Source organism: Ascaphus truei, chromosome 3 (assembly GCF_040206685.1).
Source record: "Ascaphus truei isolate aAscTru1 chromosome 3, aAscTru1.hap1, whole genome shotgun sequence".
Taxonomy (NCBI): Eukaryota; Metazoa; Chordata; class Amphibia; order Anura; family Ascaphidae; genus Ascaphus; species Ascaphus truei.
Window position 1 is genome coordinate 79,829,186 of NC_134485.1, and position 27,430 is coordinate 79,856,615.

The following is a 27,430-nucleotide window of genomic DNA, read 5'->3' on the forward strand; positions in this document are numbered from 1 at the left end:
GTGAGAAGCTGACGATGAGCGTCGAGAGGGGACTTAGAAAAAAAATGCTTTTTTCCTGCATCGGATTGATGCCGGGAGTCTCCGGAGCTGATACCCATTAATATCAGCACCGGAGACCCCCGGCATGAATCCCATGCAATAAAAATGCATTTTACAGGCAACTTCATTACCTTAGCGGCTAACCGCGAAGGCAATGAAGGCGTTAACCCCTCCCGCTGCCCACCAAGGGCCATATACACCCTTTACCCACCCCCGCTACCCATAATAAACACTAATACCCACCTCCTCTACCCCCATATGATTGATACCAGAGGCCTAACCAACCAATTAAATAAAAGCCGTAGCCAACCAATCAATCAATTAATTAATTAAACCACTAGGCAACACATCAATTAAAACCAGTAGCCAACAAAATAAATAATTAAATAAAAACGCTAAACAATAGGAAAATGAAATAAAAACAAGCCATCCAAATTACAAACAATTGAAGCCAAATAATAAACAGAAAATGATAATACAACAATCAATAGAAAAAACGCTTTTGCTAAAAAAATGCATTGACTGTCACTGTATTGATCTGTACCATAAACGGGCGGAGAGGTGATCAGCACGTTGCCGGCTACTCGCCCGTTTTGCAAATGTTGCTATCACAGGTATTATAGCCTTTCTGCAAGCCGTGATAGCAACGCTGTCAAAAATGGCAATTTAAACAGGACAGCAAATTCTTTTTCTTAGCGGCACTTTGTGCTTAGGCCCCTCTGTCTTTTGATGAGATGTGATTGTGTGAGTTCTTTAGTACCTGTCATTATAAGCTGCAAGTAAGTTTGGTGAGTAGATCTCGAGTTCGAAATCTGCACTTACAGAACAATAACTCTTTCGGTACTGGAGGGGCCAGTGCGTGTACAAAAGAAATCGTTACCTGAGACCTATTTTAGTTTTTGGTACTGAACCTGAAAAACATAAACCCCTCTACTAGCAGTGCTTTTCTTTGTTTGTGATTTTGAACACGTATATGTGGTTGTTATAAGCTTCTCAACTGGCAGTAAAGAACATCCAGGGCAATTGTAGTGTTATTACTCCAGCAACAAAGAGGCTAATGAAGTGTTATCAAATCCATCAGCTGTTTATTATTCTACCTGTGTTAAATGCATGCTCCTTACATGGAGAAGCGCGGCGATTATATATTTGTTTTACATTTTCTGTTGGGCCGATTTTAATCCTTCGCAGCACGCTCCTAGAGGGCACCACTATTAGGGTGTAATTAATATATTTAGCCAATCACCTGCAACTGCTTATTGGGCAGCTTGTGGGAGGCCAGCCCCCACCCTTATTCTGGGTATATAATCTCCCAGCAAGGTCCCTGTATTTCACTATTCACTTTACTTGCAGACATGTGAGTATCTTCACTGGTATATACCAGTTTTTAACTGCACTATATATACGCGTATGCTTGGATATATTAACCCCTTCTTCACCTCTCATTTGTATGCATTCAGCGTAGGGACCTGCTATAGAGACTTACCTTGACGTGGTTAGAGAAGCGCAGGGATTCACTGTCTGTTTTTTACCTGTGTTAAATACTTTACTTAGGAACAGGTCCAGAAAACATTACTCTGCCGTGTGTTTTGCGCTTCAATCAGCAAAGTTGTTAATATTACAGATAAACAGTAAACTTGATAAATGTTCCATGTTGATAGCTGCCTGAGGTTTGCTAAAACAAAATGTAGACTGCTGTTTGCAAATGGATTATTTTTTCAACTGCAGTTCTTTTCTGTTGAAAGCAGGAGGCAGTTTTATTATTGTGGAATCAAGGGACAGATTACAATGATAAAGAACTATTCTCTAAAGGTGATGGGAGATGACTGCAAATTGCCTGATAAATTATAAAAGCGAGGCCATAAAAATATTCGGCACATGTAACAACACACAGAAAAACTTGTTTTGATGCATTGCACCAAATGTTGCTTAAAAATGGAATTGTTGCTCTAGATCAGTGGTTTTTGACCTTTTTTTGATTAAGGAACACTAGAATTAGATTGTGACATTTTGGGGAACCGCAACCCCCTTTCCCCCCGCCCCATCCAACTCTCCTTCCCTCCTGTCCGTCCCTCTCTCCCCCCATTTGTCCGTCTCGCTCTCTTCCCCCTCTCTATTCCCCCTTACGCTCACTCCCTCTTCCCCCTTATGCTCTTTCCCTCCCCCCTTGCGCTCTCTCCCCCATATGTTCTCCCCCTTACACTCTCTCCTTCCCCTCCCCTCTCTCCTTCGCTCACTACCCTTCTTCCCCCTTACAATCCCTCTTTTCTCCCCTCACTCCCCCTCTCTTCTCCCCTTACTGTCCCCAATCTCTCTTCTCCTCTTACACTCTCCACCTCTCTTCTCCCCTTACACTCTCCTCCCTTTCTCCTCTCCCCTTACACTTTCCCCCCTTGCCCCCTTACAGTCTCTTCCCCCCCCGCTTGCTCCTTTACACTCTCCCCATTCCACTACACACACAGGGCCGCAGACATCTTTCCCAGGGCCCAGGACTAACGTTTCAACCGGGGCCCCCCACCCATGTGTCGGCGTACTTGTGAGAACCCCCCCCTGGTTTTCTCTTACACCCCCCCTTCTCACCCACCTCCTCACTCTCACCTCCCCTTCACCCTTTCTTCCCCACTCTCACACCCCCACCGCTATCACCCCCATGTATTTTTCTCCCCTCCCCACACTCAATAACCTCCCTCCCCAAAATACGCGCACATAAACACAGTGACACACAATAAGCCCCCTCTCCAAACACATACCTCAGTATTTGTGCATGACCTCTGTAGCCGCCGCGCCCCCCCTGAATATTCTCCTGCCCCCCCCATGGTGGGCGCGCCCCACACTTTGGCCTCCCTGCCCTAAGGGGTAAGGCAGAACTCACCCTTGCCCATACTAGGGCTGGACATGGCTTCCCTAACCCATGGCTAGGGCAGGACTCTAACCCATGGCTAGCACAACAACTCTGAACTAATTTGGAGGAACCAACATCTTTATACAGGGGGTTGGACCAGACTATTCTGCACCAGTGATTGGACATTATCAGACTGTACAGTAGTTTGGCCCTCACCATATCATGCGGTCCCAGCAACTCACAGGCCCAGACTTGTGCCTGTAAGTAACTACAATAGTTGCAACATGAGGAGATGTGACTTCACCAGGTTGCCACTATTAACCCTAGCTCTGCCTGCTATTACCAGGACTTATATGCCAGGCTATGGGAAAATAGCACTGTGCTATATATTATTAAAGCCATTGCTTCATTTTTGACATAAATTGAAGTCTTATAATTCTACATAAGTGTTTATTTTAAACATATTTCTGCTTCTTCTGGAGCTTTTTAAACACAAGGCATCTAGATTCACTATGCAGAGTTAAATCAAGAAAAAATATTTATATTTTAAATAAAACAGTAATAGGCTTCCCTCCCCCCCTAAGTTAACTTCATATACCCCGATTGTATGGAGAAGAGCACCCTGAAAAACAGTTAATTAGGAAATGGTTTATGGGACTATTTTCTTCATAGCATGTATGTGCACTAATTGATGGTATACATGCAAAACACTGCCACGTTATTTGAGAACTATTTCAGAAATGCTTAGCCCTTATTATCCTGCTCCTTCTATGCCAAGCGATAGCAGTGATATTTACACTTATTTAATATTTTTTATAGCGTGGTTTTAAAATCTTGGAGAGGTGTTTTGTATCTGGTGTGGATGTTATTTTGTTGGCTAATGAGTAAATATTGTAAAATAAATAAATAAGTGAAACGACTGAATAAAGATTTCTATTTTTCTGACATTGGGATAATTGCTTTTGATGATTTGTTTATAGTTTTGTGAATCCCAGAGTGCTCTTTACATTACCCTTCTTTTAGATTTGTGCTAAGCTTTTCTTAAAGAAAATAGTGCAGGGGCACCATCAGGTGTTCCCCTTCTCACCCTTTAACAAAGGGGTGCACAAACTTTCTGCACTGCGCCCCCCTGCCTGCTCAGCCCTAGAGCTCACGACTCCTCTTACCTAGGAACCAGCGTCAAATGACGCAGCGGGGTCATGTGACGTCATGCCACTCTCTCCCCCATACACACTCCCCCCCTCTCTCTCTCTCTCTCTCTCTCTCACACACACACACACCCTTCTCCCCACCCATACACATTGGCCTCTCTCTCCCTCACACACACTCCCGCTCTCTCTCACACACTCTCCCCTCTATATCTCACACAGACTCCCTCTCTCTCCCTCATGCACACCTCATGCACACCTCACTCAAACACACTCAGCCACCTCTCTCCCTCACACACACTCCTCCCTCCCTCCCCCATATACACTCCCCTCCTCTCTCCCCCTTACAGACTCCACCCTCTCCTCTCATACACACCCTCTCGCCCTCACACTCCCACGCTATCCCCCATACACACTCCCCCTCTTTCTCTCACACACGCCCCCGCTCTCTCATGCACACTCTTCTCTCTATCCCTCATACACACTCCCCCCATTTCTCCCCCATACACACTCTCCCCTCTCCTTCACATAATCCCCCTCCCCTCTCTCTTCCTCCTCCCTCCCAGCCTCCCCCCTTTCCTCTCCCCTTCTCCCCCCTCTTCTCTCCGCTACTCCTCTTCTCCCCCCTTCTTCCCCCTCCCCTCTTCTGCCCCCATTCCCTCCCTTCTTCGACCTCATCCCATATTCCCCCTCTCTCCTCCCCCTCCCACTATTCTCTCCAACTCCCTCTCTCCTCTCCACCATTCCCCTCCTCTCCCCCACCCCCCTCTTCTCTCTCCTCTCCCCCATCCCCCTCTTCTCTCTCCTCTCCCCTATCCCCCCTTCTCTCTCCTCTCCCCCATCCCCCTCTTCTCTCTCCTCTCCCCATCCCCCTCTTCTCTCTTCTCTCCCCCATCCCCCTCTTCTCTCTCCTCTCCCCCATCCTCCTCTTCTCTCTCCTCTACCCCATCCCCCTCTTCTCTCTCCTCTCCCCACCCCCTCTTCTCTCTCCTCTCCTCCATCCCCCTCTCCTCTCCCACCATCCCTTCTTCTCTCCCACTTTCCTCTCCAACCCTCTAATCCTCCCATCAACCTTCCTTCTTATTCTCTTTCCCTCTCCTAACTCCTTCCCTCTCACTCTCCCTCATCCCTCCCCTCTCATTCTCTATCCTTCACCCCTCTCCCTCCATCTCATTCTCTTTCTCCCTCTCCACCCTCCCTGTCATTCTCTCTCCATGACCCCACACAGAAAAGTCACAGAACACACACACACACACACACACACACACACACACACACACACACACACACACACACACACACACGACAGAACAAATACACACAGGATGTACAGACAGACACCAAGCCTCACCTCTCTCCTGCCCATGCTGCTTCCTTCTCTGATTGGCCCCACACCCAGGCTCCTGACTCCTCCTCCTGATTGCCTACTGCTGGGTAATGCAGCCAATAAGGATGGAGGAAACTGCCCAGCCTCCTAGCAACCCCCCTGCGTTCTCCCTGCTCTGGGAGAATGAAGCAATCCCGTTGCCTCTGTTGGGAAACACTGCACTTGAAAAAGTTGGCGCTCTAGAAGTTCGCCTAGTGGTTAAACCGACCCTGAATTTATCAAAGGAAGTGATAGTACCCATCGTCACCAGGAACCATCCTTACAGTTATTGAGCTGTTTACTCATATTGTTCAGGGACAGAAAATGAGACTGAACTCCACTGGACTTGAATGAATAATAGTGCTGGTTTATTGAAGGATCAATGTTTTGTTCCTACTTTGGACCTATATGAAGCTATATCTCGATAAAGGTCCAAAATACTTGTAGAACTGAAACATTGATCCTTTAATGTACCAGCACTATCATTCACACACATGTGCATAGAAATGGGCTAAGATTAGTCCACGTGTCCGGCGCTCCAAAAACCTTGTAATTTTATTGAAAACTATACGGGATGTTCTTGCGATTCATCCCAATTTGAGTGTGATGTGTGATCAAATTCGTGAGGTTTAAATTCAATGAAAGAAACCCTGTTACCTCGGAGGAAGGAAGTAATAGCGGGCACCCTGCTGCAAAGAGACAAAGCGCCCTGTGCGTGAAACGCGTTAGAGGATTTGTTAGGACTCAACCTTGATATTTTTTAACCAATAAATGCTTTAATTGGTCACCACGTCCAGCGTTGCTTTTTTGGGCTGTGCACCGTTTTTTCCTGTCTGGATTCTACCTGTATTATTCACACAAGTCCAGTGGAGTGTCGTCTCATTTTCTGATCCTGCTTGTGATTCAATGTGGAAGACAGTGCACCCATAGCAGTACTTGAAGAAACTGTGAGTGCTCCTAAGTCCTATTTGCTCAGATTGATCAGCCATGAGTGTTCTTGAGCTTAAAACAGTGCTTGGTGCAGACCCCTATATACCACGCTCAAACCCCTATAACCACTCAACGGTACTTTAAACAACATCAGTAACTGTTAATGTTGTCTTCCACAAACAAACTCAGTATTTACAAAGCTTTATGCTTTATCTTTTCTTTAACCATCCGTACGATCTTCTCTCCAGGAAAATGAACATAGAAATGTCAATACACGAATGCACAAAAGCCACCAGGATGCATATTCCTGTGCTACTGTAACCGGCAAAAGGAAAAATGTCCAGGAGCTAAATTAATACCCACCATTAAAGGCTCACATTTTAATTACATAACTGTGTTTTATAATTGTCATATTTATCGAATAGAAAAACCTCACTGCTTTCACTATTATTAAGGACAAAACATTTCATAAAACCATTGATGTAGATTTAAGAAAAACACAGTCAAATCACCTTTACTTTAACTACCTTCACATACAAGCAGTGGCTGTTATTCTGTCACCTGTTTCAAATTCCCATGTAGACATTGCCAGGACATCTACATTATGCCAAAACACAGATGCCAGCAGCGAAAAGCAGTAACCCATTTTTTTGTCTGGCAAGGTGCTGGATGCTCCATTAGCATATCACAATTGACACAGACCCCAAAAACGAAATCCAAGTGAGCTTTCTTCTTCGTTTTTTTTAAATAGTCTTAAAGCCTACTTCCTGCACAACCTGTTTCTGGTGATCAGGCTTGGCAGTTGACCCACCCATTTAACTCGTCTAATGTCAGCCCTGCTGCAACTCCTGTGGGAAGTTCAGTGACAGCTGAACAGGTAGAGCAGTGCAGGTGCGTGGTAGGTTCGTCAGCAGTGGCCCTGGAGGTGGGATTCCCTCATAGTTTCAAAACATTTGGCTCAGGGATTCAGGCTGGGAAGATGATGGAATTCCTCAGGAATTTGTTGGTAAGTTATACATTTTCTCATTTGTTGCTGGAGGGACAGATTAACAGATGATAAACTCTATTAATAGAACATTTGTACAACTTTTCTCGTTAGCACAGCGCTTTTATTTGTCTTTCTCCGATGCTGTGTAAACATATTACTCTATGCAATGGCAGACTTCTCAGGGATACTGTATATTTTTTTTGTAACCTCGCTTGACAATAATCAGTCAGCAAAGCATATACTATATTATCATCATCTTTTGCCCCTCTAAATATCATTCTCATGAAAGACAACAAGTAGACCTGCCAAACAGACAGTGGTCAAAGAGACACTTGAGATATATATATATTTAAAACCAGAGACAGAACATGAAACACAGACAGAGCTCAGTGCTACATCCATTAACACAGATACACGGTACAGTGCCTATATATATATATATATATATATACATATATATATATATATATATTTCTTAAGCATTGGGCCAATGTTCTTTGCACTTTATTTTAGCAAAATTGATGAAATAGTTTTGATATATAAACAGAAATTGGGGTTATTAAAATAAATACATGTTTTCTTAATAAGACAGTGGAACTGTATGTGTGTAAATAAAAGTACTATTGGTACTCTGGGTTAGTAAATAAAAAAAATGTTTGGGTACTCCATTCCTTCTAGTACCATAGTACCATTAAACCACTGCACATAGTTGCTTTTCAGGTCTACAGTACAAGTTGTAATTTTTGGATGCCGGTAAATACTGGCTCATAACCAATAACAACAAAAAACACAATATATCCATGCTTTCATTATATTCCAGACTGTATGCAGTACGCATATTATTGATATCTGACTGGTTGTGATACCATTTTATTAGACTAACGTTAACATTCTTTAGAGCTTAAGAGACAAAGGTAGTTCTTTTTCTAATTGAAAGACTTTTGTTATCCCAAAAGATTGTGTTTCCTTACATTGTGCTGTGTGATTGATTGACACTAGCTGGCTCCCTGGTTGTCACTATGGAAAAGCAGTTTCCTTATAAAGTGCTTGCATGCCAAAAGATGGGCTTGTCCAGAATTTGAACACAGGACCTGGGAACCTAAGTACAGATGAGCTACTTTTTATCTATATGAAATTGAAAATAATAATAGTCATATCAGTGTACACCTTTATCATACCAAGCCAAGGTAGTTTGGGAAATATGATCCCCTCTAGTCACGTCCTGCTGTCTTCTGCTATTTGTCCACAAGGTAGCATTAGTAGCCAAAAGTGATAAGGATACATAATTACCATGAAAATGTACCTGCCCAAATAACTCCAGTATTGTACTGTATATCATCAGCTCACCTCCCCCTCTACAACTAGCTCACAAGCTCTCAATATACAGGACATAGTTACATAGTAGATGAGGTTGAAAAAAGACATATGTCAATCGAGAGGAAGGCAAACAAAATACCCAGTGAAACATTCTTCAATGATGTCTCATTAAGGGAATAAATAAATTCATTCCTGATTCCAATAATGGCAATTAGATTACTCACTGTATCCACATCCTTACTCATGTTTACATATTTGGAATATCCCTGTATACCTTCCTTTCTAAAGAAATGTCCAACCTTTTTTTCGAAGATATTGTATTGTATCTACCATCACAGTCTCCATGAGTAATTAATTCCACATTTTAAATGCCTTTACGGTAAATAGCCCTTTCTTTGTTGCTTGTGAAATCTCCTACCCTCCAATCTTAAGGGATGACTGTGTGTAGTTTGTTCTGCCCTTTGGATGAATAGTTATTTTGGAAGCTCCTTGTAATGACCCTGAATAGATTTGTATATAGTTATCATATCCCCTCTTAGATGCCTCTTTTCTAATGTAAACAAATCTAATTTAGCTAGCCTCTCCTCAGAAGACAAATTGTCCCTCCCCTTTATTCACCTGGTGGCTCTTCTCTGCACCTTTTCTAGTTCCATTCCTTACAGTATCAGACAGTATTTGTATGTTAATTTACACATACAGTATAGCTCTGTAAATGTTGCAGACATTCTTATATAACCATGGGTGCAGGAAATGTTTCTTGCTGTCAGTAATGGATATCCGCTTTCATTTCTCATGCATAGAATGTTGGTAGGGGGATTATGGGGACCAGTTTGACAACTTTTACCTGGCAACTATTTCCTTCTAATGGTTTATAGTGTTTTGGGGCCAGTAATAAATACATTGTCTCTGCTTTTCTTGCTAAATGAAGCATTCCTCAGACACCAGTATTTCTAACTTACTGTTAGTGGATTTAATATTTGTGAAGAGTGTCAGTAATGTGTTTTTGTTGCTATGTTTCAACAACATAACTTAATTTTAATTATATTGCTGCTCACAATAGTGCAATTATATTTCTTTTCACAAACCATCTTTGATGCTGGCAGCTAATGGGCTCGCTTGTAATTTTTCACCTCAATCACATATTATTTTATTACTATGAATAAACATTGATATGGAATATCTTTCTGAGAGCTCTCACCATTGTGGATTCTTGTTTTTTTGAACCATCGTTTTATTTAATTTTATTAGGATACAAATGAGGAGAGGAAGTGAGGGAGAGGATACCGAAATGAAGAGGGAGGGAGGTAGGAAGGGAGGGGGTACATTGCTTCTCAGATATGAAGATGAAAAGGGTTATCTTTCATTTCATTACATTTCAGCTAGCTTTATTACCTTATTTCTAACACCGCTAGGGTGTCATCCTAGATCAGAGATGAACACCTGACAGAACGAATGGATACAGGACAGCTCCCAGATAGAATATACCACAGAAATCCATTGAGATAATATTTGTTACAATGATTAAGTGTAAGCACATGGATTATATTGACAATAAAGATCAATAAAAACTTGTGTGAGCTAAATGGTTACACCAAGGATCACACGTCCCATGGAATTTCTTTTATGAATCTCTAAGAAAACTGGTCAACTTTTCGATACTTGGTACATGACAGATACAGTTTTTAACCATTTGTAAACTCGGGGATGATTTCTTCCAATTAGCTGCTATACAGCCTCTAGCCACTGAAAACATATCTGGTTTTGATATGGGTCTGTTTAGGAGCACAGCCAAAAGATCAGGTCTGAGGGGAGGCCCAGTATAATATTTACAAGGGAGTATATCTCTCTCCAAAAGATACTAATAGTAGGCATTGTGGAACATTGTGCCTTTCTGTCCCCAATTCCTGAAACACATTACATGTGGGTAACACATTACTATACCTTTTGTGCAGCCTATCTTGTCTTGGGTAAGGATTTGGAGAGTGCTTTCTCAAATGTCATTCCATTGGTCCTGGTCTAAGGCTTCCCCAATATCTGACCCACTGGAAAAAATGTCTGTCTTTAGTCTTACAACTCAGCCCTGATTAACTGAACTTTTTAATCACTGGCTTAATTTCCCCCCTTAATCCTCCCTCCCAACAATAGCAGTATAATTGTATAATAAATAATTAGCGCCTAAATATAATCGGAATTTCAATACTATAAAATAGATGTGTGATATTGAGGTGAAAAAAAAATCTATTATCTAAATATTTATCTCATGTAAATTAATAATAAAAAATCTCTTAATAAGCCGGTCTGGTGTATGGAAATTAAAAAAGGTTTTCAGTTCCATTGCAGACCTAGCCCATGAGGGTAAAATTAAATCCAGAATATGGTATGGAAAGCAGTCAGTAACACATAAGAATATCTGCAGCTCCTCCCTGATTGAGCACTCTCAGTGAAGAACTTCAAATAAAAAAATGGAGAAACGCACAGGGCTTCATCATAGTCCATATTTTTTTTTATAATGCACTCAAAAGCATATAAAAAGTCTAAGCTCATTGAGACAGTGCTCAGTGTAGTCAACTGGGGTCCAGTGTTCAGCTCCTGACTTATTTATTCCAGCATGTGCTTCGGTCGGTTACTCAACGCTTCGTACAACATGGTGACGTAACGGACAAATGCAGCTTAGCAACCCAACGTGTTTCGATGCCACAGGTGACTTCATCAGGGGTTGGTTTGCCAAGTGTTACAGGGCTTCAAGCCCAGTAACTATGACAATCGCTAAGCGTGTTAATAGATAAACATTAAAATATGTCTAAATAATACTAAAAAAAGTGTGTGTGTATGTGTGTGTGTATATAGATAGATAGATAGATAGACTTAAGACTCTGTAAAAGGCATCAGAACAGACTTACCTATTAAAACAAGAGTAACCATATATGAAAATCTGAATACTAAACAGTTACAATCCTAAATATAAAGTGGTATAACAACACAAAGTGGGACAGGGAGAAATACACATGTTATATAGAGGATAATATAAAACCTTCATCCTATAAAAGTTCAATGTAATTAGTATTAATATTAAATGGTGGCCACATCTACATTTTAATTGACACATTTTGGAACACAAGTGTCCATCTCAAAAATCCATTATGTCTCTTGTTTGCAGAGGGTTCTATATCAATCACCTGCGTAAGGATCTTTTGAAGTGTGTTCCAGATCTGTAATATTGATATGACTGGGAGTCTTATAATGACATATATGATATATTAAAATGCTTATAAACAAAATGGTCCTGGGATAGAAATCATGTTACGATATTCCTTCTATGTTCATTGAGTCATTGCTTTTTAAGGGCTTAGTTCTGACAATCAATTGTACACCACAAGTGCAGGTAAACATATAAATTACAAAAGTTGTATTGCAATTAATAAACCCCTTGATCTTCAATGTATTTCCATTTGTGTGTGAGGTAAATTCCTTTTCATTGTTCTGTGTATAATGACGCACAGTGCAGGTATGTTCTCCACCTCCATAGTTTCCAGAAGGTTTGGAAAACAGCCAACTTTCAACATACAGTATCCTGTTGATGTGTATTTCGGTCTCAGTTTACTCGGTGTTAGAAAGGTTTTTTTTTTTTTAGTTTATTAGCTTTATTGAAGACAATTTTTGGAGACTCGTCATTTTAAATTAAAGTGACGTCCATATGACTTTTAAGAATATTTGTAATATGGTGTGCAGATTGGTTTGGTAAATGGGGTTTGACTATCCACATTGGCTTCTTCACTCGAAGTAGTATGTTTGACTTTCTGTGAAACACTTTTTGAAGTGAAACTTCTTTAGCGGCACCTACCACATGAGCAAAATTCAGTGGCAGTGAATGGAGTTGATGGGAACGGAAGTAAGTGGTGACGGAAGTGATGTCACTCCTGGCAGAAGAGGCCATCAGTCAGCAACATTCACTGCCATTGAACACACATACAGTGAATTTTGCCAGCTTCCACCAGCAGGACACACACACTTCCCCCCCCCCCCTCCCGTGTGCCGCCGATCAAGCCTCCCGCTCCCTCCCGTGTGCCGCCGATCAAGCCGTCCCCCCCAGTGAACCGCCACCAAACGCTCCTGTGTACTGGCTCCAACAGAAGGCAGCAGCAGGACACAGCTCAGCCGGGGGAGAGAGAGGGAACTGCTTCGGGGGACTCAGACAGACCGCACCTCCGCCGGGGGGGAGGGGGGGGAGAAATCAGGAGAGAGGGGGGAGTATCACACACACACACACAGTGACTGACACACACAGTGACTGACACACACTGACTGACACACACAGTGACTGACACACTGACTGACACACACACACACACACACACACACTGACTGACACACACACACACACTGACTGACACTGACTGAGACAGATACACACAAGAAATTCAGCTACTATAAATATAGAAGTGCAAATAGCTCTACTGAAACTGAAATTGTGTTTTGATTATTAATTAAAAACATCACCATCACAAACAATTTCTGTGACAAAACAGTGACAATAAACAAAGAAGTTTCACTTTATTCAGCAAAGAATTTGCCTCTTCTATAGGAACTGTCTACGGTTTTGTAGCCCTTTTCACTCCGTTTTTGTTTGAGGATAACTGCTTGTTTATCAAAGTTGACATCTGAGTGAAGAACAATTTCTGCATAATATGTTACACAGCCCATAGGGGATGTTTAGTAACAAAGAAGGGTGGGGGTTGCTTGTTGCATCTAAATAGTTGTTAAAGGCCACTAGTTTATGATAAATACCTGATTCAATTTTAAAACCGACACCAAAAGATAAAACGAAATCTAAAATTTCAATCAAGGGTAAATTCATGTTAGGAGTAAAAACCAACCCCCTATTACAATGATTAAATAGTTGTAAAAAAAACAAAAACAGATTTATCTCCAAGTGCAATAGATTTGGACTCTCTTGCACAACAATAAAATCTACCAATCTGCCCCAATCAGTCACTTTCCCATAAAGTTTCAGCCTTATTTTCAGTGCCCAAGGCACAGAAGATAAGCAAAAGCCAGTGCAAACAGAAGGGGTGTTTACATTGGGAAGATAACGTTGAAGAATGGGAATGGATGTGAGGTTGCACTGCACAGCATTTCATCATGGGACAAAGTTACCTTGTTTTAGCAAATACTAAAAGTTTAATGACAGAGCAGGCATGTCTAAATAATTATACAATCCCAAAGGTTCATTCTAAGGGACAGCTGGAAGCATTGTGTATATATACATTCTTATTGGCCGCCCGTTACTCCTACATTTTTAAACACTTGGCAAACATGAAGTGCTCTTATGTGATTAATATTATATGTGAATGGGAATAAAGTGGCATTTAAAGGGCCAACATTTGAAGCGTTTTATCTCCATTGGGTTGTCTGCCTCCATTTGGTTAAGCGCATGTATTTGAAATCTTTTATTTACTTTACTTTAGACAAAAAAATACAAATATTGTGGTGTAGTTTGTGTCGTCCTCTCTGTTGGGTCAGTTTATGTAGAAAGGAAAAACCGTTGCTATTTTGCAAAAAAAACAACCCGTGCAATGTTTCTAAGCAAAAACTGTGGTTGAAACGAAGAGGATTTTTTTCTGTAATACATAATGTATGTAACAATGTTTTTAATCCACAATTTCACCAGTTTGCCGCGATACATTAGACCCCTGTGTGTTAACCACACGCAGACATATGATTGACATCTCCATTTATGTGGGATTTGCAATAGATTGAAAGCCCCCAAGCATCCAATTTCATGTTATATATTTGTTTCAAAGTTTAATAAATATTAAAGTACAGCAGAACATCCATAACAACACTAGTTAACCCGTTTGGTGCTGGAGGGTCCATGGTACCAGAAGGCCACACATTTTAGCTGCTGGAAGATTTGATTGCTGGTGCAATTAATTGCAATCACATGGCGTTAAATCACCCCACCCCTTAATTGGCAGAGGTGGTCCTCTATCAGTCTGAGTATACATACTAGCGTTACGAAAGCAATCACCTCTAGAAATAACAAACAATACTTCATTGTTTCCCGGTGTGCTAGCCCTTGTGCTGTTAATCTAACCTCAATGGGCAAGTTTAAACTTAAAGCTTTACTTAAATACTAGTTAAGTGACTATATGGGGTTAGAAAGCTGCACTCATTCTAAAGTTGCAGGCATCATTTTACAGAAATAGTCCCGTGGACATGGAAATGACTGGAAGATATAACAGTGAAGTATTGGATTAGGATGATAATGGAAAAGGTTAATGCAGCTTTTAAAGGAAGGATATTTTTAAATTGTCAGGGCGGGTCTGTGACCAAGCGTGACTCGGATAGAGCTTAAAACCGCAAAGAATAAAATGTGAACATAGGATATACAACCATGCAACGGAGCTTTGCATGGAAGGATTATCATTAAACAGAAATAGTAACAGATACAAACCTGTAGCTACTAAGGTCTATACAATTGACATTGCACATGTATCAGTGCTTCACAAAGTAACATGCAGCATCATGAACATGGAAAATATTCTGCAGGTAGGCCTCATGCGGTACACTTACAGAACGTGCAATTCAACCTCTTGTGGCTCAGAAGTCACTAACATAGTGAGTTATTAGATTAGTATGCTGCAGGACGCAGTGTGTCAGGGCACAGCCAAAGATGATCAGGATGACAGCTTGTGGTTAAAAGGTAATCTTTATTTGAACATCATGGTGCAGACAAAGGAATGGAGGGTAGCTCTTACACGTTTCACGCCTAGCTGGCGCTTCGTCAGCTAGGCGTGAAACGTGTAAGAGCTACCCTCCATTCCTCTGTCTGCACCATGATGTTCAAATAAAGATTACCTTTTAACCACAAGCTGTCATCCTGATCATCTTTGGCTGTGCCCTGACACACTGCGTCCTGCAGCATACTAATCTACTCATCACTATCACGGATGCACGCCACCAACAAGAAGAAGACAGGCTTTTCTCATGTGAGTTTTTTATCCTTTTCTTTGCTGGAAGGTGTATTACCAAGGTGGTTGCAAGCGTGTGTGACATTGTCCTCATTAGGAGTAATGTGGTGGAGCTAATCATTCTCCACTCACAGCACCCCTAGGACTTCAATATATATGTCCTATACACTACGCTCACCTATACACGCATCACTCACATTTATATCAGATGCCTGCATCACTATATCTTCAATCAAGAAAGTCTATATGGACATTATTATAAATATTCCTCTACAGTCATTTTGAGCACTATTGATGAACTTTGTTCCTATAGTGAGTTATTAAACTTAAAGCTTCGAAAGTCCAAATGGCCAAATAAGTGAGACTGAGGTTCCATAAAATTGTGAAGAGATAAAAAATTGTTAATTAATTGGAGAGTAAATGAGCACTTCAGCACTAAGTGATACCTTTTTTATTTGGACTAACAATAGATAATATAAGAGAAGCTTTCGAGAGTTCTCTCTTCCTCAGGTCGGCAATACTGATTTACAAAGATGTCACGGCTATTTCTACTTCATTCATAAATGAATTGGAAAATTGGAAGACATTTCCATTGTCCTTCTTCACAAAAATAGAACTCCCTGAGCAATTTTGTTACCGCAAATTGATTAACCGAATACCGTTAAGAAAGATATCACTAAAATCAATAAATGCTTTACAGAGTATATTTGGTCAGAAAGGAAACATTGATGGTTATTCATTAAACTGCGATAGTGCCTATTGGGGACTATTGCATGGAACTTCAACTCAAGTCAATGGAAGTTTTAGATCGATAGTGCCTCGATTGTCCCCATCGCAGTTTAATGAAACACATCCTTGGTGTGAGCTTAGAAAAGAAACAGATATTCTGTACTTAAAAAAGGAGGAGTTCATTTTCTGAACTTTAATGATGTCTAATGTTGAAGCTTTATCCAACTATAATGTTGTAGCTACCATTACAAAGGAATCCATAATGATGTAGTTTATTGATCTACTTTGAACAACTTAGGGAAAAATTGAGTTTGCCAAATGAACCACTGCATATTTAAAGGTCAGACATTACTTAAATATTCTACTCCAACAGGGCCCTGGTTTATGGATCAAATAATATTCTGGAAATGGAGCCTGAGATTTAAAAATCAATTTCCTTCACATCTTCTATGATAGGGAGACCTTTCTAATGTTAAATCAACATTATTTGCCTTTATTTAAATATATAGACACCATTGACAGGCCTGCAGTTTGGGGCACATTGCTGTAGTGTGGCCTTTTATGGATGTTTTAATGTCTATCATTCAAGTTACCTATTTAGTACTTCTTACAATTATGACGGAGGGGGCTTCCCAAAGCCCCTACATGCAGCCCAGAGCCTACTCTATAGTCCTATACCGCTTACTTACTGTCCCCTCTGCTCTCAGTCCAGGGGTTCCCGCTGCTGCTCGTGTCCGGTCTCTTCCTGCTCCCTCCACCCTCTGCTCGACATGTGAGGGTGGGTGGGAATGACATGGCGGCAAAGTACATGGCAGATCTGGGGATTGCCACGTGCAGAGGCACTCGTGAGCCCTGACTCTCCTCCCATGCGTGCTACCCGCTCTTCCCCTGTTACCTCCTGCTCCGGTCAGCAATTGGAGAGGAAAGGAAGGGAGGAAGGCACACAACACCTGATTCCTGTCAGAGCTCAACTAGTCAGGTCTGCTTCCTGGTCTACAGACTGTCCGCTGTACTACTGTAGTGCCGAGGAGTATTCTAAAACAAATCTGGGGCAATCACTAACAAGACCCAGGTACATCCTGGGTACATGCTGCAACATTTCAGTGACATTTCTGCAGACAGACTAATGGCCCATCGGATTAACACAGCGGGGGTCCCTGGCAGTCCCATTCAAACTGAATGGGGCTGCCAGGGACCCCTGCTGTGTTAATCCGATGGGCCATTAGTTTCTGCAGAAATCTCACTGAAATGTTTGCAGCATGTACCCAGCATGTACCTGGATCCTTTTGGTGATAACCCCAGTTTTTACAAAGCACGTTTAAGGCAAGTTTTAGAATACTCGTCGGCGCACCTGTAAGTGCAGCATGTGATTGCCCTGGCCTATAAGAAGTAACCTCACAGTCTCTTCCTTGCTTCACAACATTTCTGCTTTCCTGATACCTTTGATTTAGCTGTGTTGTTCTCTGCTGCTGTTTACTTTCTACTATTGGATTACCTGGTTCCTGACTTCGGCTTGCCCCTTGACCCTTCTGTTTGCCGCCTGCCCTGGACTTCAGCCTGTGATGTGACTTCATTCCTTTACCGCCTGTCCTGAACCGCTGCGTATGACCTGACTACAAACACTGCTATCCGCTCCTCGGGACCCTGTCTACCATTCGCTCCGCTGATCCAGATTCAGGGCATTTACCTCTGGTGAGCAACACAGCACTATTAAGACTTTCTTTGACTTTCCCCATGGATACAGCACCAAACCTGATAACTCCAAGAGGCAACCCAGGGAGGCATTCTGGGCTCTCTCACCTCCTCTCCACGCTGCGGACACTCACACCTGGTCTCCCTCCTGCTCTGCTCAGCTTTTAGAGAGGAGGGGCAGGGGTGTGCATTGGTGGAGGGATGGAGTGGGCTGCCCAGGGTGGCCGACAAGATTCCGTGCTTCCACCCGCAGTTCTCAGCAGACTGCCGATGGCTTCGCTGTTCTCCTGCCACCCTCCTGCCCCACTCCAGGAGCAGGATGGAGGGGGCAGGGGATGGCCATGGCTGCGGACCGCCGCAGGAAGAGAGAAGGGTTTCCTCTTTGTCCCCAGTATGATTACAATGTGTCTGGGGTCTCCACAAGAGGTCATGGACAAATGGACAAATGGCTGTCCGGACCCCCTGCCTCTCCAGCCTCTTTCTCTGCAGGTTTTAAAGCTTGGTAGAGGGTTCTTTGTTTGATAAACTTGGCCTTCTGATTATCTGGTTGTTAGCCCAACCCCCTCATGTCTGATTGGCCAGGGGACGGAGCTATGACATCACTATGACAGTCTGCCCAGATTGTGCCCCTCTCCTTCTGGCTAGCACCCTGATTGGTGCTGCTTCAGCCCACAGTTTCCAATGAGGCCAGATTACTTAAAGGAAGATATTTTCTTAAATAAAGACGTTTCAATGCTGTGATCTCACTTTGGAAGACATTGGCCTGTGCCGTTATTCCCCTGTCCCTGCGCCAGCTCAAATTACTTTTTCCACACCAACGGGCTGTACTGAACTTCTTGTAAGTCTTATCAAAAACTTTATTTTCTTCTTATTTTGTTTTCTGTACATTCCTATATTAAACCCCTTGTTTAATAGTTCTATTGTCATGACTGAGTATTAGCCCACATTATATTGTGTAACTTGTGATAGACTGTATATAGTGTTATTTTCTTAGCGTGCTTACCCTGGCACTTGGCTTAGTTTGCATAATCTCCAGTAACTCCTGGATAATAGTACAGGTAGAAACGCTAGTCACTGAAGTGGGATTGACTTCTAGTGTGAGTCAGGAATTACCGGGCATGTGTCTGGTTGGTGGCAACTTTACCCACTAGTGAGTTTAGACTATGGTTGTTACTGTATGTGCACTGTGATTCGTTAACTTTGCTGTGTGATGTCTGGGAGCTCTCTGACTCTTTGAGTTAAGGGATATCCTGTTGCCCAGAGACTACCAGGGGATAAGAGTTTAGCCTAGAATCATTATGGGACTGTGTAATTTGTTGTGTGATTTTTGGGGGCCTTGGGTCCCCCGGAATTCACGAGGTCCCATTGTCCCCAGAAACCGCCACTGGTATTAACAGTAACATGTGTACTGCATACAAACAAATATTCCGGCGCCTAAAAACAAATAGATACAGTGCAAATATAATCTGACCATATATCAAGTCCAGATATGGAAACCTGCAGTCCAATTGAATAGGAAATCCAATAGATGAAAACTGCAGTCTTAGCAGATGGTATCATGTATGAAATAGAAAAAGAGAAGAAAAACAACAATCATAGCGTATCTCTGATTAACTGTAACTACAACATACCTACATGTATCACTAAACACACATAGACACACAATATACACTTAAGACAAACTCAAACCACCTATGAACTGGACAAGACTAATGTAATAATTGAATATAATAAAAGCATACACTATAAAATAAAGCATGTGCGGGGAGAAATGAATGCTGCTCCGGAGGGAGGAAATTGAAACCCTACTCACACTAAGAAGGTATAGTTCAGGCACGGTAATGCAAATCTTTATCCAAGGCTTGCCTTCTTGGTGTGAGTAGGGTTTCAATTCCCCCCCTCCGGAGCAGCATTCATTTCTCCCTGCACATGCTTTATTTTATAGTGTATGCTTTTTATTATATTCAATTATTAAATTAGTCTTGTCCAGTTCATAGGTGGTTTGAGTTTGTCTTAAGTGTATATTGTGTGTTAAGTGTTACATGTAGGTGTGTTGTAGTTACAGTTAATCAGAGATACGCTATGATTGTTTTTGTTTTTTTTCTTCTCTTTTTCTATTTCATACATGATACTATCTGCTAAGACTGCAGTTTTCATCTATTGGATTTCCTATTCAATTGGACTGCAGGTTTCCATATCTGGACTTGATATATGGTCAGATTATATTTGCACTGTATCTATTTGTTTTTAGGCGCCGGAATATTTGTTTGTATTTGGTTTATTGGATCCTGAGTGGTCATTTATTTTTTCCTGGCAGCCTTCTTTATAGGTATAAAGTATTAGGTCATTTACCACAGGTGTGACAGGTGCACTTCACATTTATATTTAAAATTAGCGCTATTATACACATTTTCCTTTTTTTCACGTGTACTGCATATTACTCATACTGTATTTTTTTACTCATTGGAAATATTATGTTTTCTTTTGGGTATTTACTATGAAGAATTAATTGATGTCTCAGAAGGTTATGTGCCCTTTATAATTACGTTGCAGCTTGTATTTTTTTTATAGGTGATGGTTGCATTTACAGTTTTTATGTGTTATGAATAGAGAAGTGCAAACTTTTTTTCACGTTTTTTTCCCCCCATTTCTTCTAATTTAGAAAACTAAAAAAAGACCAAGACCTCTTTAGGAACGTCAATGTATACACCTCCCCAAACATTCACCCAAACATGTGGGGAGATACCTGTGAACACACTTGGAAAGATAATAATTTGTATATGAAAAATAGATTGAAATGCCTTAAATTAGCTTATTTCCCAGATATCTCACCACATGTTATATAGATGTGTATTGGGAGTCTAAGTGTACTTTACTATAAAGGTCCCCCGCACCTTAATATTTCTCTGCAGCAGTGAATCTGATCCCTTAACTTGGAAAGTCTTGTGTAAGCCTGTCCATTTTCGCCAAACAAAGTGCAAATCTCTCTGAGTTCGCAAAACGTAGGCAAACACTTCTAGTTATGAATAAAATTAAGTGACACTTTTGAATGGCTGGAGGGCCTACGAGGCGGCTTTTTCTTCTCAGATATTTGATTCATTAATGGCTGTTGTGCAGACCGGCATTACGATATGGCTAATAGACCCGGGTTGTTTTTAATAGGCTTGACATTGTTACTATTGTTGTGAAACCCTTATTTCTGCTGCAGGTATTATACATTGGAAGTACAGGTCTACTTATCTCAACCTGTGACTTTCAGACTATACACATGTTTTCCCTAGCTCGGCTCCACAATTTTTTATCTTCCTGAAAAACAACAGCTGGGAAGAGCTAATCTTGCTGTAAAAATGTCACTTACCTACACCTTTTGTCTACACATACAGTACTCATTTAAAGCATGCTATGTTTACCTTTGCCTCCAATTCCCTCTGTAACTGCTTCCCAAACATACCACAGTCCGCCCAGTATTAAGCTTTCTTCAATGCTTTTAACTCTGCATTGGGAAGGTCAGTTTTGTTAAGATCTTTAATGTTGAATAGTTGAATATGCCACATGAATTCTGTTACGTTGTTCTCACCCAGAAACACTTTTAAAATACATTAAGTAGCAGGTTAATATTTAAAGAGTACAGCGTTTTAAAGAACATAACTCCAGGGCTGCTGAAAAAAAAGAAAAGAAAAACGTCATGAATTGCAAGACTTTCCAAAAGATAAAGTTGAGTTAATGGATTAATGGGGGTAGTTTTGTAAATGTTGGGATTTTACAAGTGGGTTGTAACTCGTAAGGTGTCCTATGGCTTTGCACCACTTAATAAATGTGGTTTGAGTTTAAAATGCCTATGGGGATATTTATTACGTTTCTGAGACACATATCTTGATGCACCCAAAGTCAACAACAGGGTTTACTGCATGTACAGTATCTATGCAGAGAATACGTTTTAATGCACTGCCCCATTTTTTTTGTGCACAGTGGAAGCCAATGTAAGACTCTGTTTCTTACTGTACATATGACAGATTGCTAGACGTATCCCCTTTCAGATCTGGCTGATTTTTGGCACAATCAATAAAATTACAAAAAGGGAAAACTAATGACCCACAGAGATGTCACATATGTAACTCTTCCCTAATGCCTCCTACTGGCACCCCCTAGATCGCACCCCCTAGATCGCACCCCCTAAATCACAAGCTAGTGCACACTGGGCAAACTTGTATCATGATACATTGATTTAGGGTGAATGCTCCAAAATAGCTTTGATTACATAGAACCCAATATTTTTTGCTTATTTTGAGTTAGCAGCAATCCAAGCAGTTTTAAAAAAATAAAATCTTTTTAATATATGCAGCATTTGATTACCTTAATTGAAAAATAATTACCTAAGCTGCCGATTGATTCATTCTCCCATGATCGGTCAGCAAAATCCTGTTTCCCAGGGTTCACTAAATGGCTGCCTTTGAGTTCCAAATCAATCCTTCAGTCAGTGTAACTCAGCAGCTATAATGTATTCTTATATTACTAAGGTAACATTTTGTATTGTTTCAGTTTACATCTTAAACTGCTGGGAATATCGACAACAAGTTATCACAAACAGGAAAGTGTTGCAAATATCTTGCACTGCTGGGGAGGTGCGCTAAAGTCTGCTATAGAAATCAAGAGATGCTCTACATTAAAACTCATTAAAATGACAGTCAGAGTTGAATTTTAAAATAAAAAAGGTAGTAAGTATGATCTAATACTACAGAACTGGTTTATTTAAAAAAAAAAAAAAAACACATGTAGGGTATTGCTTGGATTGCTCCTTTAAATTAAAAAACTTGAACACGTTTTCTAAAGTTGATGCAGGTTGTTAGACAGAGAGGTACAGAATACACCACCTCAGGCTGGGCTGTTTTTGTGAGCTCCCAAGAGTCCGAATATGATCCATCCTATGATAATGTTATGGTAAATGACACCTCCTTTACCTCCAACTATAAACACACCCTAAATTGCTCACAGATGCACATGAAGTTAAAGCAGCTGGAATGGAAAGAACTTACCTTGACCAACTGAACATGTGAAAACACTATTTTTCCAACTGGATACATAGCCCTCAGTGTGTTCACAGCTGTCAAGTTACAAAGATTCAGATGAGGAACATGAAGTGTTTTGGAGTGCATGGGGAAAATTCTGGCTCACAAAAGGAGGACTCCAATATACAGTATTGTTTGAAATCCCTAAAATGAAAGACTGTCTTTCAGTGAGTGATACACACCATGGATGAATGGAACTGGTTAGATTTTTGTATTTGTTAAGTTTAAACACTCTTAAAACAGCAATCCCACTTAACTAACCCCCCACTTTTTTTTTTAAGATGATAGGAACCGAGGTGTTCTCCAGAGCTCAAGTGCTACTTTCAGTTCTGGGGTAGGCCCGATTCCCGGGATAGTTACCCGCATTACTTCCTGATTTTTAAAGAGAATTTAAATGGCCGTCGGATAGGGAGTCACAACTAATAATGTAGTGGCAGCCATTTTGTTGCCCCTGGAAGGAGATTTAAACCCAGTTATCAGGGGGGAATCAGCAGAACTGAAAATAGCATGGTTCAGCTGCAGAGGATCCCCAGGTTCCAATACTATGAAAAATGAGTATGTGGGATTGCTGCTTTTACCCATTGGGTATACCCAAAAGGTTACAGATGTCACTACTATGTCATGGGGTGTGGCACTCCAGGGGCCCCTTGACATTGTAGCTACTTCATCATCTTCCTGCATTAGGCTGCGGTCCCAGTGCGTTCTACAGCGCTCGCCTCGGTGTGCGCTGTGTGCACAAGCACCACCCCCCAATCAGACCGGGCCCAGTACCTGCCTCGGCACGCGTTTGGCAGCCGCGCTGTACTGCAAGTTTTCTCAAATAAAAAAAATTGTATTTGGAACTTGCGACGGAGGCGTGGCCATGCCCCCGCCAGCGGTTCAGCCAATGAGGGCGAACCAGCCACGTGAGGTCATGGCCACGCCCCCGGAAAACCCCCGCCATGCCCCCTCCTGTCACAATCTCTCCGAAGATCGCGGTGAAGCGCTGTGCACGCACCGCCCCCCCCTCCCTCCCCCGCCGGGCACGCATGCTACAGTGCTGACTGGGACCGCATCCTTATTTTTCTAGAGGACATAGCTCCTGAGCGCAGAACACGATCTATGAAGAAGTGGAACAGGAGGAGGAGCACTCTTCCGTTCCATCATCCGGGATGGAGGGACCATGTGATCGCTTCTGGAAAGCAGTCACGTGATCGAGAGAGAAAAGTAGAGATGAGCGCATGCGAAAGAGAATGAAAATGAAAATACCATTTAAAAATGCAATATTTTACACATATATAATCACAGTATTAAGTGGGGGGGGGATGAAAGTCAATTGAATAATCAAATAGTACTCACACGGCCATGTGTGAGACTAACACAGAAAAGTTTTTCTTTGGACACTACATGTGCCTCCTTTCGTCAGTGGATGTCTGGACCCTCAATCACTCGGTATCCTTCAGATGTGGAAGCCCAGCGTCTCTCACAGCAAACACATAGAAGGATGACAGCAACAGACAGAATATTGTCAAAACTATACAATGTATTGATTTAAATGAAGTATGCAGTAACTCACATTAGGGAAATAGTATCTCCGGTATAGGTAACCCCACAGAGTCTGCCGGTAACAGTGACTCCATCCTTCCACGTCCGGATGATAGGGCTGTAACCCGGATGCTTGCCGAGGCTACGGTAGCCGATCAAAAAGCTCTACGTCCCACCTGGAACAACGCGTTTCGCAAAACGTCTTTGTTTCCTCATGTTCTTGGTGGTGACGTGCAGCGGGTGGAGCTTTATACCATCGCCATGTTTATACATAGTCAACTCGCAATCGGAACCTATTAATAAACCATGTTAATCCTACATACATTAATTACATCTCTGAGACAGGGCAATGACCTCTATTAGTCATGAATAATTTTTGGTTGATTACTATTACAACTCCAAAGACTAATGACTTATGAATAATAGGTTTATTGTGAACACTTGACATGTCTGAACATTATCTATTTTAATCTGCTAAATCGTACAGCAGTCTCCGATGGAATTACTGTTTATGAACACATTGAGTGCACCTTTGTGTCTGTTATTATTATCATTTTTTAAGTCTTTGTCAAAGAATAGTCCTCTTAAAAAGGGGGTCTTGTTACAATCTATTGGCAACGCAATATTAATTACATTTGTGGTGTTATTTGCACCACTGCAGTTACAAAATCTATCTGACACAAAGTGCTGGCAAATGTTTATGATGCACTTCTAATCAGATGCCTTCGCTTAGCTATAGAGATGCAATTGCATCATATTATCAGCTGTTAACATTTTTTGTGGTGTTATCATTACCACTAGAGCTACAAGATCCTTTAACATGAAGTAATTAGACACTTCCGCTTAGTCTCAAAGATGTAATGAATGCACATAGGATTAACATGGTTTATTAATTGGTTCCGATTGCGAGTTAACTATGTATAAACATGGCGAAGGTATAAAGCTCCACCCGCTGCACGTCACCACCAGGAACCTGAGGAAGCAAAGAAGTTTGGCGAAACGCGTTGTTCCAGGAGGGACGTGGAGCTTTTTGTATCGGCTACCATAGCCTCTGCGAGCATTCGGGTTACAGCCCTAACATCCGGACATTGAAGGAGGGAGTCACTGTTACCGGCAGACTCTGTGGGGTTACCTATACCGGAGATACTATTTCCCTAATGTGAGTTACTGCATACTTCATTTTAATCAATACATTGTATAGTTTTGGCAATATTCTGTCTGTGGCTGTAACCCTTCTATGTGTTTGCTGTGAGGGACGCTGGGCTTCCACATCTGAAAGATACCGAGTGATTGAGGGTTCATACATCCACTGACGAAAAGAGGCACATGTAGTGTCCAAAGAAAATCTTTTCTGTGTTAGTCTCACACATGGCCGTGTGAGTACTATTTGATTATTCATTTGACTTTCACCCCTCACTTAATACTGTGATTTATATATGTGTAAAATATTGCATTTTTTAAATGGTATTTTCATTTTAGTTCTCTTTCGCATGCGCTCATCTCTACTTTCCTCTAAACGTCTGACAAGGATCAAGGGAAGATCCTCTTTGATTGAGCAGCTGCACACTAAGGGCCGGTATAAACGCTTCTTTGGTTTATTTCTGTGTTGCTTTAACTATTATTGTATTTGTGCATCTATTCATTTTGAGTGAGCGCCACAGTCACTCTTTTCAGCACGTGATTGAGCGAGCCACAGGCGCTGTGTTCTCTGGCACCAAAGGGGTTAAAGTACATTACCATGATTTTTTTAATAAAAATATATAAATGACAATCTATTTGATGTTGATACTTTCTCAAGATCTTGATACCGTACCAAGCTCACATTCCCAAGGCCTGGGACCCGCTGCGCCCGGCGGCTACACGAACGTTCCCCACCAGCAGGGGAATCCTCCCGAGCCGGTCCCGGTCCCCCCTCACGGCACAGCTCACTACACGCTGTGACGCGTCAGCCGCCAGGGGATTCAAGAGAATTGTAATCCCTAGCGTCGACGCGTCACGTGGTGTGGCTGTGAGCCAATGAGGAGGGGAGGCTTCGGGAGGAGGGGAGGCTTCGGGGAGCGGGGAGGAGTGTGGAGGGAAAGCAGCCTGAGTGCCTATCTGTGTTTGTGTATGTGTGTGCCTGAGTGCGTGAGTGCCTGCCTCTGTGATTGTGTGTGTTTGTGTGTGTGTGTGTGTGTGCCTGCCTGTGTGTGTGTGTGTGCATGAGTGTGTGTATGTGTGCATGAGTGTCAGCATCTCCCGAGCCCGAGGAGGGGGGGGGGTAGCGGGTCCCTCCGCTTAAACCAGGCCCCCCCCTCCCACTCCAGCCCCGGCTCCCGCTCCCTACAGACCGCATATCGCGGTCTGTGTCTGTCAGCGCCCCGCCTGTCTGCAGTGCGGGCGCGCTGACTGAGGGAGCGGGGCCTTAGCCTTAGTCCTGTCAATGAAAGGAGCCTAAATTGCAAGCTACACAGTGTTTTGAAGACACAATCATTAAAATATATATATATATATATATATATATATATATATATATATATATATTTTAATCAAATCTGTAATTTGGCAAGAGTCTAATATACTATATTTTACTAAGTTTATTATATGGATTTCATGTAAAGCCATGAACTATGTTTTGAATTATGAAGCAAACCGTAGAAGCAGCAGAAAAGGTGATGTTTGGGTGACTACTCCTATCGTCATCTCTTAGGCCTCGGCCATGTTACCTGCTGGCGTGCTGAGGCGCGCTGAGGCTCAGGGAAAGCGGGGGCTTTCGCTGGCCTTGCGGTTGCTTTCCCTGCGCGCCGTCAGGGGGCGGGCCGGGGGCGGGCCAGTGACATCA

General features: G+C 42.0%; 1 protein-coding gene across 16 annotated transcripts in view; it reads left to right on the plus strand.

The window, feature by feature from the left end:
- RAP1GAP2 (RAP1 GTPase activating protein 2) overlaps positions 1 to 27,430 on the plus strand; it is a 693,938-nt gene that overhangs the window by 533,154 nt on the left and 133,354 nt on the right. For 2 of the 16 annotated variants that reach the window (XM_075594391.1, XM_075594394.1), the window contains exon 1: positions 7,161 to 7,328. The exons of 13 other annotated variants lie outside the window; for them this stretch is intronic. In XM_075594391.1, the coding sequence (XP_075450506.1) occupies positions 7,302 to 7,328 (27 nt within the window). In that variant the 5' untranslated portion in view covers positions 7,161 to 7,301. Of the gene's footprint in view, positions 1 to 7,090; positions 7,329 to 11,234; positions 11,328 to 27,430 lie in introns of those variants that run through there. One more of the 16 variants, XM_075594396.1, reaches the window with a different exon arrangement.